Below are 18,300 nucleotides of genomic sequence, written 5' to 3' on the forward strand. Positions count from 1 at the left end.
AATTGTGTGTCCTGTTTACAGGTGGGTGAGGAAATAATGAGTAATCAATGAGTTGGTTTGGATAAAGGACACTACAAATCTTTACAGGGTTGCAGACTTGATGCAGCGTCTCAATTCATTCTGTTCAGCTCGGATCTGTATTTTGTTTAGAGAGGCAACAGCAGTCTATTTAATGTGTACTTTTGTATGATGGGAAGTTTGCAATGCAAAGTTCTTGAAATATAATAATTCTGAAAATACCCGTGCGACCCACCTTCAATACTACTGCGACACACTAGAGGGTCGCGCCCCACAGTTTGAGAGACACTGGTGTTACTGAAGTTGCAGCATTTCCTTGACTCCGCCCACAACGATTACGTCACTTCATAAACAAACCTGTCACGTTTTTCAGAGAAAACCGGAAGTGGCGGACTCATCGTTTGCGGATCAAAACAAAAACACATCTGTTGGCTCGTTGTTTATTCTGGCCGTTAAAGCCACGTGACCGACATGGAGGGGTAGAACGCGCCGACAGCTCGTGCTAGCTTTATTACCCTAGCTTAGCTTAGCCAGTTAGCTTAGCTAGCCCCTAGCTGTCCCGTCCATGGCGTCCCCGGCGGGGCTCCAGACACTCGGCCCGGATCGCGCTGCCTCATCCTCCGGCGGCGGGAGGCCACCCCTCCGGCCCCTTCAGCCGCCCCCGGGTCCCTCCGCGCCGGGCTGCCTGATGGTGGAGTCGGTGGACGACGCGGAGGGTCTGTACGTGGCGGTAGAGCGGTGCCCGCTGTGCAGCACCTCCCGCCGCAGGCTGACCTGCGCCCGCTGCGTCAAGGCCGGAGACTTCGTGTCCCTCGACGGGAGGAACGCCGAGAGGTAGGTCCGGTGTGAGGAGCTCTGCATGCGGCTGGTGAAGCGACTTTCTCCGCTTCCAGCTGCGGCAATGACGTCATTATTCAAAGAAACATGGATTCCAACAAATCATCAACTTTTAGTGATTCACATCATTGGAGGAATAAACAAGTGCTGCAGATCACGATGCGAGGTTTAAAACAGAATGAAAAGTGAATATAATGAGAACAATACTCATATGTTCAGTTCGGATCTGTCCTCATGTCAGAAAAACAAGGCCTCCACGGGACCACCAGGGGACCCTGTGTTCCCCCTACCATTATAACAGCCCCCCCCCACGCTGATTGAGCTGCAACACGTGTGTGCGTGTGTCTGTAGACGTGCACACGCTTACCAGTGGACCGACTCCAGCACCCCCCCCTGAAGTAGTAAACCTAAAGGAAACACTGGGACCACCAGGGGGTCACAGCGAGGCCTCCTGGGTACCACGGCAACAAAATGAGCAACGATGACATCATTCCTCATGCTGATCGGATCATCTACATATTCCACTGTTTTGTTCTGCAGGTACATTGAAAAGTTGGAGCGACTGAAGAAGCTGAAGGAAGAAAAGGAGCAGCTGCAACGAAGGTGAACATAAAGACATGGTGATGTTAATATCAGCACCTTTAGACCATAACACGCATGGTTTGGTGCACAGAAACATCAGTGGAAAGTCCTTCAAATGCTAACGTTAATACGGCTACATAAACCTAGAGGACGTTGTCTCTCCTCATAGAGTCCTCCAGGACATGGACAGGAAGCAGCAGGCTGATGAGATGGTGAGTTTTGACTGGTCCTGTACACACACACACAGTGCTTTGCATAAGAGCTTCATCTTCTAGCAGGACGATGACCCTCAACACAGAGCCAGAGCTACGATGGAATGTTCACATCAAAGCATGTTCATGGTTTAAAAGAATGTGTGTATTTATATATATTTACATACGTGTGTGTTGATAATTTGTACTGATGAAGTGATGCCGCTTGCTCTCAGAAATGGAAGATCATGTCGTGTAAGATGAAGATTGAGCAGCTGAAGGAAGCCGTCGCTGGGGGCAACGAGGAGGTAAAGGCTGGTGAGTCATTTTGATGTATTCTCATCATTTTGTCCGTTTAGGTGATTTTTCTAGAAGTGTTTTGTTGTTTGCAGAAGTAACTGCAGAAGTTCAAGGTCTGTTAGTCCTCTCATGAAGCCTCCTCCTCCGTGACCTCCTGCAGATAAGGAGCTCCTGCTGCGCTGCCACGAGGAGAGCCAGCGGCTGCAGCGCCGGGCCGGACGTCACCAGGAGAAACGGGACAAGATCGAGCGGCACAACGGGCGCCTCGGGGACCTGCTGGAGAGACGCAGCCGGGAGCTGCAGGGACGCCTCGGACAGCTGGCGGCTCTGAGACGAGACCACATCCTGGAGCTCACCACCCACATCTTCCACACCCAGGAGGACAAGCAGGGCAGCAGGTGAGCCCCCCGGGGCCCGGAGGGGTCGGGGGTCTGGAGGAGTGTGAGGTCCAGAGGGGCCCGGGGCCTCTTCAATGAAAGGTGCCAACACACCTGTCCTCTGGCCCTGCGTGTGTCCCTCAGAGACCCCGCGGACGTGGTGGCGGAGTGCGACCCCGCGTTGACCTCCAGCACGGTGAGCGAGCTGGCCGAAGCCCGGAGGACCACCTACCTGTCGGGCCGCTGGATCTGGGACGACCAGAACGGAGAGACCAGCATCAGCATCACGGGGCCTCCTGTCACCCTGCCCAGCAACGGGGACTGCTCCGCCTACTACAGCTGGGTGGAGGAGAAGAGCACCAACCAGGGCCCAGGTGAGGGAGGGGGGGCTTCCTCGGGTACAAATAGTTGATGAATCAACCATTCGACCAATCGGCTGACCTTTGACCCCTGTCTCTTCAGAGCTGGACCACATCAACCCGGCCCACACCATCAGCGCTGCTCTCTGCTACTCCACCCAGCTCGTCACCGTCCTGTCTCACATCCTGGACGTCAACCTGCCCAAGAAACTCTGCAACAGGTGAGACAGGAGACGCCTGCTGCTGCGTTCAGGGCCTCGTTACAACGTCTGTAAAACGCGGCGTCAACTACTTTGAACCAGTCTGATTTCTCCTGTTTTCTTCAGTGAGTTCTGTGGAGAGAACCTCAGCCGGTACCGCTTCACCAGAGCCCTGAACAAACTCAACACCAACATCCTCCACCTGTGCTTCTCCCAGGTCGGACTCACAGAGACTCAGAGACCCTCTAATATGAAGGCTAAACAAAAAGTGGACCTGGTTTCTCCTTCTGTGTGTCTTCAGCACGTGGACAGTGAGAAGCTCCACCCACATCACACGCTGAGGAACATCATGTTTCTGGTTTCCCCCGACAACACCGACCTGGGCAGGTGTGTCTTTGTCTGAACGCAGACACGCGCTGTGATGTAAGCCGTTTGTTGGACGTATCTGACGGGTTCTGTTGTGATTCTGCTCCAGAACGGGTCCGTTTGAGGTGAGCGCCGACCTGGAGGAGTCGATGGAGTTCGTGGAGCCGGAGGCCGCCGGTCCAGCAGAGGAGAGCGGAGACGAGGCGGTGACGGACGAGGAGACGGACCTGGGGACGGACTGGGAGACTGTGCCGAGTCCTCGGTTCTGTGACATCCCATCGCAGGTAGAACACCCGGACCCACCTGGACCCACCTGTCCTCGGCTCAGACAGGTCCGTCACGTGGGTAAAACTACATAACGTGTCTCTTCCTCCTCCAGTCCATGGATCTTTCCCAGAGTGCATTGCAAGTGTCCCAGCCCTCTGCTAACGCTGGAGGGATGATCTCGTCTGCTGCAGCCTCCGTCACCTCCTGGTTCAGAGCTTACACGGGCCAGCGCTGAGCGCCCGGAACCACGCCACCCGAACCGGGTCAGGTCTCCGACTTTGGACCGGGGTCAGAGGTCATCGGCTGTACGAGGATGTCGACATGCAGTCCGACACTGATGTCCTGTACGAGGTGTCCTCTACAGGAGCAGGTGGGTCGGACCGAAGATGAAACGCATGAGCGGAGTTAAAATATTTCTTTGTTGAGACGAGAATGTTCGTGTTCTTCTTTCAAAGGAACAAAGTATGTTTTAAAGTTTGTGTATTAAAACAATTTAAAATAAAATCCTGTTTTTTGGACACTTTTCATGTTGATCTTTTTTTTTAAAGACTTGTCTTTAATAAGAAAGGAATGTCCCTCCCTGCTTTTCATCCACGTCTCATTCAACTGATTCTGTCAACAAAAGGGCTCCAAAGCTGGTTAAATATAACATCATAATAATAATAATAATAATTATAATATAAAAGATGAAACGGCAGCTGTAGACGAGTAATAACAGTAACTTTACTAACAACATTTAACCCTATTCATCTTTGCACGTGACAGTTTGGTGCACAGATCCGTTGAGCTGCAGATTAGCATGTTAGCTATGTTTGGTATGCAGCGCTGCAGAGGAACTGATCCCAGAACACGGAGCCGTGTGAAGGTTCTACGATCAGATCCAAGCTGTTGTGACGACGTTTGTCCACTAGAGGCCGCCGGCAAGTTCAAACGTCGCAAATTACACTTCCAACTTGAAACGTCCCATCAAATCAAAATACGTCTTTTTGTTTTCACACCTGTGGGCGTCTTTCTCTACGATGTTTTGGACTTTTTAAGTAAATTCCTGGAGATCCGATGCAAGAGGCCGACTGTCGGGCTCCTCATCTTCTCCACGTGGACCAAGTATGTTGTTTGAGGCGGAACAGCTTTGATGTAGCTACAGATTAAACCACGAAGACATCTGAAGGTTTGTCCTCTGAGGAGCAGGAATCGTTCTAAATCCATCCTGGTATTTAGAACGATTCTGACGGCATCACTTTTTCAAGTAAACATTCATTCATTCACAAGCCGCTTCAGGAAACTACTTCACCTCTGGAGCTTTGGGCCAAATAACATCTTCTTCAGATGATTGTCCTTAAACTCGAGATGTGTAGATTTAGCATTGCGGTTAGATGTCTCACTCCAACCCAAATCCCCGAACCAACCTTCTGACCAAATCTACTTCAGCCATTTAGCAGATTATTGTATTAGATTAAATAGAATTCTGGAGCTTTCTAACAGAAGTGACGAAACTTGTTTCTGTGAGTCGACTCATTGATCCATGCAGAATCCACCAGGATTACTGTGTGTGCGTGTGTGTGTGTGTGTGTGGGGGGGGGTATATAAGATGTGGGAGTGTTGTTCAGTAGCAGGTTTTGGTTTCAGGATGAATTCTGCTGTTCTGGTTCTGCTGCTGTTATTCTGTTTGTCACCAGCCATCGGTTGGGGACAGTTGGTGGATTCTGTCCCTCAAAAGCAGGTATTGGAGACTAGATTAGAAGATGTTATGTTAACAGAGGAGGACATGAAGATGGAGGAAGACGACGTGACGACCAGATCGGACGGCCTGAGGACCGAGGCCAGCGTCACTCCGGAGCTCACTGTCCTCTGGGACGAGCTGCGGGGTCTGAAGGAGCTGGTCCTCAGCGTGAAGACGGTGGAGGTGGAGCGGCGTCAGGCCCTGAGGAGCATGGAGAGCCGGCTGAGGGACCGGGAGGTGGAGGCCTGGCTGCAGAGACGCAGCCTGGACGGACTGGAGGAGACAGCGGTTCGGCAGAAGGAGGAGCTGAGAAGCACTGAGGAAATGATGGAGGCCGACAGGAAGCTTCTGACGGAGCTGAACTCTGATCTGAAGAGGAAGATGGAGGAGCTGGAGGGGCAGAGCAGAGGTTGGTGAAGGAGTTTAAAAGCTCTATAAAAATGATCCTCATTAGTTTTTGTACTAGAGAAGCTCAACACCAGAGACGGTGAAGACTTTGTTTACAGAAACCATCATGACTTCTGTGAGCTCATAAAAGATCATGAATGAGAAGACTGCATGAAAAATGTAGTATTAATGACATGTTCATAGGACCCAAGATGGAACCTTGTGGGACACCGTTAGTTTCTAAAGTCTCCCATGAGACAAAACCGGGTCAGAACTAGAACCGACATTTTGGGTACTCTTCATAAAAATATATGAAGCATTACTGTCTTGGCTACAATAAGCCAAAATGCACTTGAAACTACTCCAAACACAACTTTATTCAATGTAATGAATATTTATATTCTTCTCAGAGAAACCTACAGTAATGAACCCACCACCTCTTTGCAGCGATGAATCAGAAATATGGACACAGATATGCATCCTTGCATTAAGAGTCCTGGCTACAAAAAGCCATTATCCACTTTAAAATACTCCAAACACAACTTTAGCCAGTGGAGTAAGAGTAAAAAACATATTCCATGCAAATCAGTCCAGAGACTTGGCACTTGGTTATACAAAAGCCAAACTATTTTTTGATGCTAAATGCTATGACAATAAATGACGAGTAGGTTGTGCTGAATCATTTCTCTCAGACAAAAGCCACCAAGCCATCAATTCTACAGAAGTTATGGACTAAATCCACTTGGAGCGAGCAGAAGGGAAGACGTTCGTCTGCCATGAGGCCTCCGCAACTACGAGTAGTTTATCCTTACTCTATCAACCTGAAACTTGACATGTGTACCGTCACGTAGATTTAGCCTTGTTTATAAGTCTTTTATGGGATTTATAGGGCTGTGACATTTTTGAATCTCTAAATTTGAACTTTTTCTTGACAGTAACATGAACTGACCCTTACACATTATAGCACTCAGATGGGTTCCCTTTATCCCCACAAATTGACAAAGTAGTTCCAGAGTTGATACACTTTATCATGGATGTGCCTTTTTCAGAGCGAGGGCCAAAAATCAGGTTAAAAAAGCTAGAATATACAACTTAGACACTAAGTTATTGTGAAGTTATTGTTTTCATAATATTGGTAAAACTACATAAGATGTCTCTTCCTCCTCCAGTCCATGGATCTTTCCCAGAGTGCATTGCAAGTGGAGGGACAGGAGCAAACATTTTTCTTTAGGGTCCGTTGCATTTGTGACGTCAGTATTGTTTTTGCTTAATGGTGGTCAGGTTGACCACTAGAACGGGTCAAGAGCTCCAAACAGCTGGTGAGGTGCTCCATGAACAGCTAGCGTGGTATCAATTACTTTGGTTAATTATTGGTTGTTAATAAAAACGTTAAAAATCACGTTGGTTATTCATCATTTTGGTTAATTAATGATGTTAATAACTTGGATGATTAATAACTTTGGTTATAAATAACGTTGGTTAATTAATAACCTCGTCAGCTCTGGCGTTGGAGCTTCCCTTCCTGCAGACCAGACTGAGGGCGACTGAGACCACTGTGGAGCAGCTGAGGAGAAAAAGCACAGGTCGCCATCTTCATCATCTTTATCATCATCATCTGAGTATCAACGTTTACAGTTTGTTTCTTTGTGACCTGATTAGGAAACTTTGGAGGTCAGATTCACAAGTTGAAGACTTGGACAGAAGGCAGGAAGCCTCGTGGCTTTGAATGTAACTTGATGACTCGTGTTGTGTTTGGTCAGGAATCAGAAACAGTTATTGCCAAAATATGTTAGACATACAAGGTTTGACATGGTGGTCATTAGCAAGTAGGAAACTAAATCATTGACATCAATGGAGTTATTCATGTCAAGATTAATAACTATAATTAATACAGCGGGGCTCCATCCTGAGATCGGGGACCAATAACCAAATTCTGTACTCAGTAGGTCAATAGCCAGCGTAGTACTATTACCTCTGCTTGGCGACCAATCAGATCTCCATATTGAGAAGAAGACTACTGCCGACTTACCACCTCCGGCTTTTTATTTGGCCTGAATGAGAACAAACACTTTGGTCCAGCTTTCAAATGAATGTGACCAAGAACACACTAAATCACTTAATTTCAGTGCACCATGAAAAGGAAATTATTTATTAACCATGAAATGAACAAGAAAAGACACATTTGCAATGAGTGGGCTGAATGAACCACCAATTCTAACTATTGTCCTAATCGACTGTTACAACACTAACGTAACAAATGTAAGTGCAGTTCAGCTCTGAAGGTCATGTGACTCCAGTCATGTGATGGTTTAACTGAATACTGTGATGCTTTGTAGCGACTCTATACTACTCTACCATATACCCCACGACCAGTCTATACTGATCAACCATATACCCCATGACCAGTCTATACTGATCAACCACGACCAGTCTATACTGATCAACCATGACCAGTCTATACTAGTCCACCATATACCCCACGACCAGTCTATACTGATCAACCACTCTATACTGACCACTCTACATGACCACTCTATACTAGTCTACCATATACCCCACGACCAGTCTATACTGATCAACCATGACCAGTCTATACTAGTCCACCATATACCCCACGACCAGTCTATACTGATCAACCACTCTATACTGGCCACTCTACATGACCACTCTATACTAGTCTACCATATACCCCACGACCAGTCTATACTGATCAACCATGACCACTCTATACTAGTCTACCATATACCCCACGACCAGTCTATACTACTCTAACATATACCCCACGACCAGTCTATACTGATCAACCATGACCACTCTATACTAGTCTACCATATACCCCACGACCAGTCTATACTACTCTACCATATACCCCACGACCAGTCTATACTGATCAGCCATGACCAGTCTATACTAGTCTACCATATACCCCACGACCAGTCTATACTACTCTACCATATACCCCACGACCAGTCTATACTGATCAACCATGACCAGTCTATACTGATCAACCATGACCACTCTATACTAGTCTACCATATACCCCACGACCAGTCTATACTGATCAACCATGACCAGTCTATACTAGTCTACCATATACCCCACGACCAGTCTATACTGATCAACCATGACCAGTCTATACTGATCAACCATGACTAGTCTATACTAGTCTACCATATACGTTGACCTTCGGTTTGTTTCCACAGTTCTTGCAGTCAGATTGTGTCACACTGAGAGTCTGATGGAGGAGCTGACGAGGCAGTCTTTAGGTCAGATTCACCTCTTGGTTTCCTGTACCCTGATGGATCATTACTAATCAATATGTAAACATGGGTTGATTAACAACATATAATGTAGCTGTGAGCAGATCTAATGTGTCTTTACATAAGTTATCTTAAAGCTCTAATTTTCCAGCGTTCCAGGATTCTAACAGTTCCTCTCAGGCTGCATCGTCCGAGCTGGAGGAGCTGAACACAAATACTCGAGGTGACCGTACTGATCCACCGATTATTCACCAATTAGTGAGGATGCTGCTCACATCGATCAATTATTACAGTTACAAGACGTGTGTTCCTCTTTGTGTATAGATTGAAAACGTGCTGCTGCAGACAAAATTACACTTATGTGTCTGTCTGTCTCCATCTCTGTCTCTAAAGTAACACACAGACAGATGTAGCACACATTGTGAGAGTGAAACAGATGCAATACACGGTGTGAAAGAGTGAGAGAGACTTTACACACAGTGAGACTAATGTAACACAGAATGTGAGAGAGTGAGACTAATGTTACACAAAATGTGAGAGAGTGAGACTGTATGTAAATGTAACAACGAAAGAGAGGGAGAGAGAGATTTTTGACTTTTAAAAACCTTTATTAGGGGTTAGGGTCAATATCAACATGAGGACAATCTAACAGGTAAATAATATAAAATGTGTCTAGTGTAATCAATTAGGTGATCTGGACTCCGCCGTAGTCCTCCATCTCCTTCTGTCAGTGGGCCCCCCCCCCCCCCGCTCAGGAACCTCCTCAGCCGGACTGACGCCCCACTCGGTCCCGGTAGTGCTCCCCCGTTCCTGGTTGAGCTTGAGGAGGAGCTTCCTCAGCCTGAAGACCTCCTGCTGGATGCTCCTCTCGTTCTTGGTGGCCAGCAGGTGGAACTCCTTCACCTGCCCCATCCCGTACCTGCTGGTGACCGTCCCACCTGAGGAGACGCCCGGCACCCTCCCAGTTCTGGTCCTGAGAGAAGGGGGTCTTCACTGGACAACCCCTCGCCAGGCGTCCCTCTCCACCTCAACGGAAACACCTCCCATCGTCCGATGTAGCGAACATCACATATTCAAACCCCTCGATCCTCACCTTGGTCACCAGGTTGAGAGCCTGGGCCTGTGGATGTGTCTCCTGTGAGACACCACATGTCTCAGCAGAGAAGACCTGCACCCTGAGGACACTTTCCTCATCTGGGACACCACCTTCCCGTTCACCTTGCGAGCATTCTGCACGCTGTCCACGTAGATGACCAACGCATGGTTCATCCGTGCAGCAGACTTTACGCTACCGTGACCCACCAACCCCCCCACGGCGCGAGCTTCAGGCCGCCCTTCCTCATTAACCCCGTGAGGTCCATCGTGCAGCACGCTGATCGGCTGAAAACAAACACAAACTAACACAGAAAGAAACAAAAGACACACATACACACCAGAAATACCCGAAAATAAACGAAATAACATGACAATTCACGTCACGCAATTCACTCAGAGAGAAAGAGGGAGAGAGAATGAGAGTAAACCAAAGCACTCAGAGCAAGTGAAAGGAATCTTTGTGATCAAAACATTGAGTACTTATTTTTTATACCTGTAAAATTGGATGAATCCAACAGAACTGTGCTGCTGGTCTGAGTGACAGCAATCCATGAGTGAGACTTCAATACAAACATTTGAGTTGAAAGGTTTAAGACACAAACAGAACAAAATAATCTTTATAAAGGCATAAGAGGGGAAATCTGTGAATAGTTTAAATCTGCCCTCAACACAACAGTGTTTACAAAGAGAAGTTAAAGATGTGTAGTCAAACTCTGGAGGATCTATGATGGTTCCCAGTTCAACTTTCCTTGGTGGAGTCCAGACTGACAGAGAACCACAACAACACCACAGGTATATTTATATCCCTTAATCAAACTAATCCCACAGGTGTTAACCAGATGTTTACTGTTTTCTCTTCAGAGCTGGAGGTCAGACTGAGAGTCAGTGAGGAACATCTGTATAAGCTGAAGAGGGAAAATACAGGTAACACTCTGAAGGCTTTAGAGTATCTGAATATTAGTACATTTTATCTTAATAAAGTGACACAAAGTGGAACATGATTTATTTGAGCTCCAACTGTAGATGTAATTATTCTTCTCACTGAAGTTGTAGAGGATCCAGTGAGGTTCCCTGAGGAACTCCATCTTCCTGATGGTCATTGTAGGAACCTTTTCATGATTTTGAAATATACAGGAATTCTAGCCTCCACTATTCAAAACGCAATGAAATGCCTTGATTGGTATTGTATAGTAGATGTATGTTTCTGCTTCTGCTCTGGACAACCCCGATGGTTCTTGTAGGAACCTTAGGTTTTAGAGGGTTCTTTAAGGAACCTGCTCCTCCTCTGAGCTCAGTAAGAGACTAATAATATAAAGTTGTATTTTTTTTCAACTGATCACAATATGCGTTATTGTTGTATTTTCTTTTAAATCTTAGACATTTGATGATTCTGCGTTTGTGTTTCAGTTCAGTCTGTCCAACTTTCCTCGATGGAGTCCAAACTGCAAGAGAACCTCAACAACACCACAGGTAGAGTCATATTTACAGTAGTTATTCAAGTATCTATCAATGATGTAGTATGTGATCGATATAGACTTTACTGAATACTTTAAATACCGACCCATTAAATATATGAATAAATCCATTGTGAGTGTCCATCAGCTCTGGAGGTCAGACTGAGATCGAGTGAGACACAGCGGGAGCAGCTGCAGAACCGCACTGCAGGTAACATCATCCACTCTCCATGATTACTTTCAATAAATAGAAAAATAAACCATTAAATCAAACATGCTGCATTTGCATTTCAGCTCTAGAGGTCAGACTGAGAGTCAGTGAGGAACATCTGGAGAACCTGAAGACTGAAAACACAGGTAATACTCTAGTTAATAATACTCTAGTTGAAATATACAGGATTTCTAGCCTCCACTATTAACGACGCAATCAAATGCCTTGATTGGTATTGTATAGTAGATGTATGTTTCTGTTTCTGCTCTGTTTTTTCCATAAAAGTCGTCCAAATGTCACAAGTTGGTTGTGTTGATTTTATTTGTGTTTTCAGTTCAGTCTGTTCAACTTTCCTTGGTGGAGTCCAGACTGACAGAGAACCACAACAACACCACAGGTACATTTATATCCCTTAATCAAACTAACCCCACAGGTGTTAACCAGATGTTTACTGTTTTCTCTTCAGAGCTGGAGGTCAGACTGAGAGTCAGTGAGGAACATCTGTATAAGCTGAAGAGGGAAAATACAGGTAACACTCTGAAGGCTTTAGAGTATCTGAATATTAGTACATTTTATCTTAATAAAGTGACACAAAGTGGAACATGATTTATTTGAGCTCCAACTGTAGATGTAATTATTCTTCTCACTGAAGTTGTAGAGGATCCAGTGAGGTTCCCTGAGGAACTCCATCTTCCTGATGGTCATTGTAGGAACCTTTTCATGATTTTGAAATATACAGGAATTCTAGCCTCCACTATTCAAAACGCAATGAAATGCCTTGATTGGTATTGTATAGTAGATGTATGTTTCTGCTTCTGCTCTGGACAACCCCGATGGTTCTTGTAGGAACCTTAGGTTTTAGAGGGTTCTTTAAGGAACCTGCTCCTCCTCTGAGCTCAGTAAGAGACTAATAATATAAAGTTGTATTTTTTTTCAACTGATCACAATATGCGTTATTGTTGTATTTTCTTTTAAATCTTAGACATTTGATGATTCTGCGTTTGTGTTTCAGTTCAGTCTGTCCAACTTTCCTCGATGGAGTCCAAACTGCAAGAGAACCTCAACAACACCACAGGTAGAGTCATATTTACAGTAGTTATTCAAGTATCTATCAATGATGTAGTATGTGATCGATATAGACTTTACTGAATACTTTAAATACCGACCCATTAAATATATGAATAAATCCATTGTGAGTGTCCATCAGCTCTGGAGGTCAGACTGAGATCGAGTGAGACACAGCGGGAGCAGCTGCAGAACCGCACTGCAGGTAACATCATCCACTCTCCATGATTACTTTCAATAAATAGAAAAATAAACCATTAAATCAAACATGCTGCATTTGCATTTCAGCTCTAGAGGTCAGACTGAGAGTCAGTGAGGAACATCTGGAGAACCTGAAGACTGAAAACACAGGTAATACTCTAGTTAATAATACTCTAGTTGAAATATACAGGATTTCTAGCCTCCACTATTAACGACGCAATCAAATGCCTTGATTGGTATTGTATAGTAGATGTATGTTTCTGTTTCTGCTCTGTTTTTTCCATAAAAGTCGTCCAAATGTCACAAGTTGGTTGTGTTGATTTTATTTGTGTTTTCAGTTCAGTCTGTTCAACTTTCCTTGGTGGAGTCCAGACTGACAGAGAACCACAACAACACCACAGGTACATTTATATCCCTTAATCAAACTAACCCCACAGGTGTTAACCAGATGTTTACTGTTTTCTCTTCAGAGCTGGAGGTCAGACTGAGAGTCAGTGAGGAACATCTGTATAAGCTGAAGAGGGAAAATACAGGTAACACTCTGAAGGCTTTAGAGTATCTGAATATTAGTACATTTTATCTTAATAAAGTGACACAAAGTGGAACATGATTTATTTGAGCTCCAACTGTAGATGTAATTATTCTTCTCACTGAAGTTGTAGAGGATCCAGTGAGGTTCCCTGAGGAACTCCATCTTCCTGATGGTCATTGTAGGAACCTTTTCATGATTTTGAAATATACAGGAATTCTAGCCTCCACTATTCAAAACGCATTGAAATGCCTTGATTGGTATTGTATAGTAGATGTATGTTTCTGCTTCTGCTCTGCACAACCCCGATGGTTCTTGTAGGAACCTTAGGTTTTAGAGGGTTCTTTAAGGAACCTGCTCCTCCTCTGAGCTCAGTAAGAGACTAATAATATAAAGTTGTATTTTTTTTCAACTGATCACAATATGCGTTATTGTTGTATTTTCTTTTAAATCTTAGACATTTGATGATTCTGCGTTTGTGTTTCAGTTCAGTCTGTCCAACTTTCCTCGATGGAGTCCAAACTGCAAGAGAACCTCAACAACACCACAGGTAGAGTCATATTTACAGCAGTTATTCAAGTATCTATCAATGATGTAGTGTGTGATCGATATAGACTTTACTGAATACTTTAAATACCGACCCATTAAATATATGAATAAATCCATTGTGAGTGTCCATCAGCTCTGGAGGTCAGACTGAGATCGAGTGAGACACAGCGGGAGCAGCTGCAGAACCGCACTGCAGGTAACATCATCCACTCTCCATGATTACTTTCAATAAATAGAAAAATAAACCATTAAATCAAACATGCTGCATTTGCATTTCAGCTCTAGAGGTCAGACTGAGAGTCAGTGAGGAACATCTGGAGAACCTGAAGACTGAAAACACAGGTAATACTCTAGTTAATAAAGTGACACAAGGTGGTAATTGCTCTTCTGACTGAAGTTGTAGAGGATCCAGTGAGGTTCCCTGAAGAACTCCATCTTCCTGATGGTCATTGTAGGAACTTTTTCATGATTTTGAAATATACAGGATTTCTAGCCTCCACTATTAACGACGCAATCAAATGCCTTGATTGGTATTGTATAGTAGATGTATGTTTCTGTTTCTGCTCTGTTTTTTCCATAAAAGTCGTCCAAATGTCACAAGTTGGTTGTGTTGATTTTATTTGTGTTTTCAGTTCAGTCTGTTCAACTTTCCTTGGTGGAGTCCAGACTGACAGAGAACCACAACAACACCACAGGTACATTTATATCCCTTAATCAAACTAACCCCACAGGTGTTAACCAGATGTTTACTGTTTTCTCTTCAGAGCTGGAGGTCAGACTGAGAGTCAGTGAGGAACATCTGTATAAGCTGAAGAGGGAAAATACAGGTAACACTCTGAAGGCTTTAGAGTATCTGAATATTAGTACATTTTATCTTAATAAAGTGACACAAAGTGGAACATGATTTATTTGAGCTCCAACTGTAGATGTAATTATTCTTCTCACTGAAGTTGTAGAGGATCCAGTGAGGTTCCCTGAGGAACTCCATCTTCCTGATGGTCATTGTAGGAACCTTTTCATGGTTTTGAAATATACAGGATTTCTAGCCTCCACTATTCAAAACGCAATGAAATGCCTTGATTGGTATTGTATAGTAGATGTATGTTTCTGCTTCTGCTCTGCACAACCCCGATGGTTCTTGTAGGAACCTTAGGTTTTAGAGGGTTCTTTAAGGAACCTGCTCCTCCTCTGAGCTCAGTAAGAGACTAATAATATAAAGTTGTATTTTTTTTCAACTGATCACAATATGCGTTATTGTTGTATTTTCTTTTAAATCTTAGACATTTGATGATTCTGCGTTTGTGTTTCAGTTCAGTCTGTCCAACTTTCCTCGATGGAGTCCAAACTGCAAGAGAACCTCAACAACACCACAGGTAGAGTCATATTTACAGCAGTTATTCAAGTATCTATCAATGATGTAGTGTGTGATCGATATAGACTTTACTGAATACTTTAAATACCGACCCATTAAATATATGAATAAATCCATTGTGAGTGTCCATCAGCTCTGGAGGTCAGACTGAGATCGAGTGAGACACAGCGGGAGCAGCTGCAGAACCGCACTGCAGGTAACATCATCCACTCTCCATGATTACTTTCAATAAATAGAAAAATAAACCATTAAATCAAACATGCTGCATTTGCATTTCAGCTCTAGAGGTCAGACTGAGAGTCAGTGAGGAACATCTGGAGAACCTGAAGACTGAAAACACAGGTAATACTCTAGTTAATAAAGTGACACAAGGTGGTAATTATTCTTTTGACTGAAGTTGTAGAGGATCCAGTGAGGTTCCCTGAAGAACTCCATCTTCCTGATGGTCATTGTAGGAACTTTTTCATGATTTTGAAATATACAGGATTTCTAGCCTCCACTATTAACAACGCAATCAAATGCCTTGATTGGTATTGTATAGTAGATGTATGTTTCTGCTTCTGCTCTGTGTTTTTTCCATAAAAGTCGTCCAAATGTCACAAGTTGGTTGTGTTGATTTTATTTCAGGATCAGGAATCAGGAAACGTTTATTGCCATAGTATGTTGTACATACATGGAAATTGTCTTGGCGGAAGGTGCATGAAGACAACAATAACAATAACAGACAACAATGACAATAAAGACAATAAAGACAACATAGTGCAAATGAGATAAAAATAGAATAAAATAAAAGTATAATAAAATATAAGCTATGGGTTAGTACGCTAAAAACTAAAGCTATGGGTTAGTAGTTTAGAGGAGATAAGATAAAATTAGGAATAAAAATAAGGATAAAGTGCACCAGCTAAACAAAGTGACGGGTGACAGGTGAAAGTGACACAGTGATGATGAGCATGGGAGTCAGAGTCAGTCAGGGGGGGGGGCCCGGGCTCTGTTGATGAGCCTGACTGCCGAAGGGAAGAAACTGTTGGTGTGGATGGAGGTCTTAGTCCTGATGGACCTCAGCCTCCTGCCGGATGGAAGGGGCACAAACAGTTCATGTCCAGGGTGGGAGGGGTCGGCTGTGTTTTCAGTTCAGTCTGTTCAACTTTCCTTGGTGGAGTCCAGACTGACAGAGACCACAACAACACCACAGGTATATTTATATCCCTTAATCAAACTAATCCCACAGGTGTTAACCAGATGTTTACTGTTTTCTCTTCAGAGCTGGAGGTCAGACTGAGAGTCAGTGAGGAACATCTGGATAAGCTGAAGACTAAAAACACAGGTAATATGATATTTTGGATGCTGAATTAAGTATTTTACCAACAAACGTTAGAAAGAAAAAGTCAAACATTTTTGTTCAGTCTCCTGTTTTTACTAAACTCTGTTATCTGATTTCCAGCTCTGAGCTTCAGACTGAATGAAACTGATTATCTTCTGCAGCAGCTCTCAAGAACAAACTCAGGTGTCTGCAGAAAATCCATTTAAATGCTGAAAGAATTTCCAGAAATGGCTGAAAATACAGAATTGTAGTATTAGTCATCTTAGCTGTAGTACTACCATTTGTACTAGTAATATCAGTATTTATAGTAATAGTAGTTATACTATTACTTCAAGTAGTAATAATAGTACGTTTAGTATTACGGGTAGTAGTCATTTTACTATTAACAGCAGCAGAAATAGTAGTAGCATCTGTTGCAGTAGTACTACTAGTAGTATTTTTCAGCTTCATTCTGAGCTGCGTTCAGGTACAGATAATCATTGATGAACAAGCAAAGGGTTTCCATGATGTCGGTCTGAGTTGATTAGCTGCGTCATGTGACGCCAGTAATTGGCTAATTCCAATCACCTGTGTGAGAGACCGAGAGCCTCATGGGGGCCTCTGGCCAAATCTATCGGATTCCATAGCGACATGTCTACGACCAGCACAAAATCTATTGATCCAAAAATGAAGCAGGAAGAGCGAAAATTGCGAAATATTTTTTGAATTCTGACGCCGCTCTCCCCTCTAGCGCTTCAGTCTCCACATACACACACATGCAAATCTCAGAAATGCTTTGAAAAACCCATGAAACAACATCAGTGATATTGAAAAAATTTGAATTTAAAAAGAATAGCTTTGCTTTTGTAAACAGTTTAAATAGTGGTTGTAGCTGAAAGATTGAGGATAAAGAAGGATTTAAAAAAAAAAAAAAAACCTTGATTGATGTCAAACTTATTTTCTAGGTGAGCTGAAGGTGGCGTTCTCAGCTGGTCTAACTGACCTAGGACCAGTCGGACCATTTGACGAGGAGAGCACTCTGATCTTCTCCAAGACCATCACCAACATCGGCCGAGCCTACAACCAGACTGCAGGTAAACCCCGTCCCCTTAAGACCCCGGTACAGCCATTTAAACCATGTCCCCTTAACGTTAAAACTTTGTAAACCATGTCCCCTTAACGTTAACTGTGTGAACGTTAGAACTGTAAGAGCCCGGTACAACCGGAGAAGGACCCGTGTTAACGGTCACCTGCTCCGTGTCTCTCAGGTGTGTTCACCGCTCCGATCAGAGGACTTTACTTCTTCAGCTTCACGGCTGCAGATTACCTGAAGGGGTACATGGGTCTTCACCTGTACAGGAACAACCAGCCCATCGTCTTCAGCCTGGACCTGAACGACCATGGCGGCTACGCGTCCACGTCCTGCGGCGTGGCGCTGCAGCTTGAGGAAGGGGACGGCGTTCGCCTCAGCCTGCCGGCCAGCTACCGGCTCTACGATGACTCGCGGAACTTCAGCCTCTTCTCCGGCTTCCTGCTGTTCCCGCTTTGACCCCCGAAACAGTGACCTCCTCTCACTATCACTTTAGGTATCAAACTGGACTTTTATTTTGGAGGAGACTTCCTGTGGTTACGAGTGGGATGGACTAACTCCTGAATA

The 18,300-nt window shown here is 44.3% G+C and overlaps 3 protein-coding genes across 8 annotated transcripts; all 3 read left to right on the forward strand.

Annotated features, from left to right (window-relative positions):
- The first annotated feature begins 362 nt into the window (after positions 1 to 362).
- On the forward strand, positions 363 to 4,022 carry atg14 (autophagy related 14). Of its 2 annotated transcripts, XM_037486434.2 has the most exons (11): positions 366 to 852; positions 1,396 to 1,458; positions 1,607 to 1,649; positions 1,865 to 1,946; positions 2,089 to 2,326; positions 2,450 to 2,679; positions 2,768 to 2,885; positions 2,991 to 3,081; positions 3,166 to 3,251; positions 3,340 to 3,514; positions 3,610 to 4,022. In XM_037486434.2, exons 1-11 carry the CDS (start codon positions 584 to 586, stop codon positions 3,730 to 3,732), a joined length of 1,518 nt encoding a protein of 505 aa, XP_037342331.2. In that variant the 5' UTR covers positions 366 to 583; the 3' UTR covers positions 3,733 to 4,022. The 2 variants fall into 2 exon arrangements, with proteins under 2 accessions (XP_062413418.1, XP_037342331.2); XM_062557434.1 differs by having other exon boundaries at positions 363 to 852; positions 2,991 to 3,251.
- A 1,104-nt stretch (positions 4,023 to 5,126) lies between these two features.
- LOC119227867 (uncharacterized) lies at positions 5,127 to 9,277 on the forward strand. Its single transcript, XM_062557386.1, has 5 exons — positions 5,127 to 5,626; positions 7,104 to 7,187; positions 8,808 to 8,870; positions 9,016 to 9,087; positions 9,258 to 9,277. Exons 1-5 carry the CDS (start codon positions 5,245 to 5,247, stop codon positions 9,275 to 9,277), a joined length of 621 nt encoding a protein of 206 aa, XP_062413370.1. The 5' UTR covers positions 5,127 to 5,244.
- Positions 9,278 to 9,664: 387 nt separating this feature from the next.
- Positions 9,665 to 18,236, forward strand: LOC119227687 (ankyrin repeat domain-containing protein 26-like). 5 transcript variants are annotated; one of them, XM_062557222.1, is made up of 21 exons: positions 9,665 to 10,883; positions 11,367 to 11,429; positions 11,562 to 11,624; positions 11,708 to 11,770; positions 11,959 to 12,153; positions 12,637 to 12,699; positions 12,832 to 12,894; positions 12,978 to 13,040; positions 13,229 to 13,423; positions 13,907 to 13,969; positions 14,102 to 14,164; positions 14,248 to 14,310; positions 14,601 to 14,663; positions 14,733 to 14,795; positions 15,279 to 15,341; positions 15,474 to 15,536; positions 15,620 to 15,682; positions 16,605 to 16,667; positions 16,785 to 16,847; positions 17,609 to 17,737; positions 17,912 to 18,236. In XM_062557222.1, exons 1-21 carry the CDS (start codon positions 10,799 to 10,801, stop codon positions 18,190 to 18,192), a joined length of 1,893 nt encoding a protein of 630 aa, XP_062413206.1. In that variant the 5' UTR covers positions 9,665 to 10,798; the 3' UTR covers positions 18,193 to 18,236. The 5 variants fall into 5 exon arrangements, with proteins under 5 accessions (XP_062413206.1, XP_062413205.1, XP_062413204.1 ...); XM_062557221.1 differs by having other exon boundaries at positions 13,229 to 13,291; positions 13,361 to 13,423; positions 14,601 to 14,795; XM_062557220.1 differs by having other exon boundaries at positions 11,959 to 12,021; positions 12,091 to 12,153; positions 14,601 to 14,795.
- The last annotated feature ends 64 nt before the right edge of the window (positions 18,237 to 18,300 follow it).

This window comes from Pungitius pungitius, chromosome 14 (assembly GCF_949316345.1).
Source record: "Pungitius pungitius chromosome 14, fPunPun2.1, whole genome shotgun sequence".
Classification (NCBI taxonomy): Eukaryota; Metazoa; Chordata; class Actinopteri; order Perciformes; family Gasterosteidae; genus Pungitius; species Pungitius pungitius.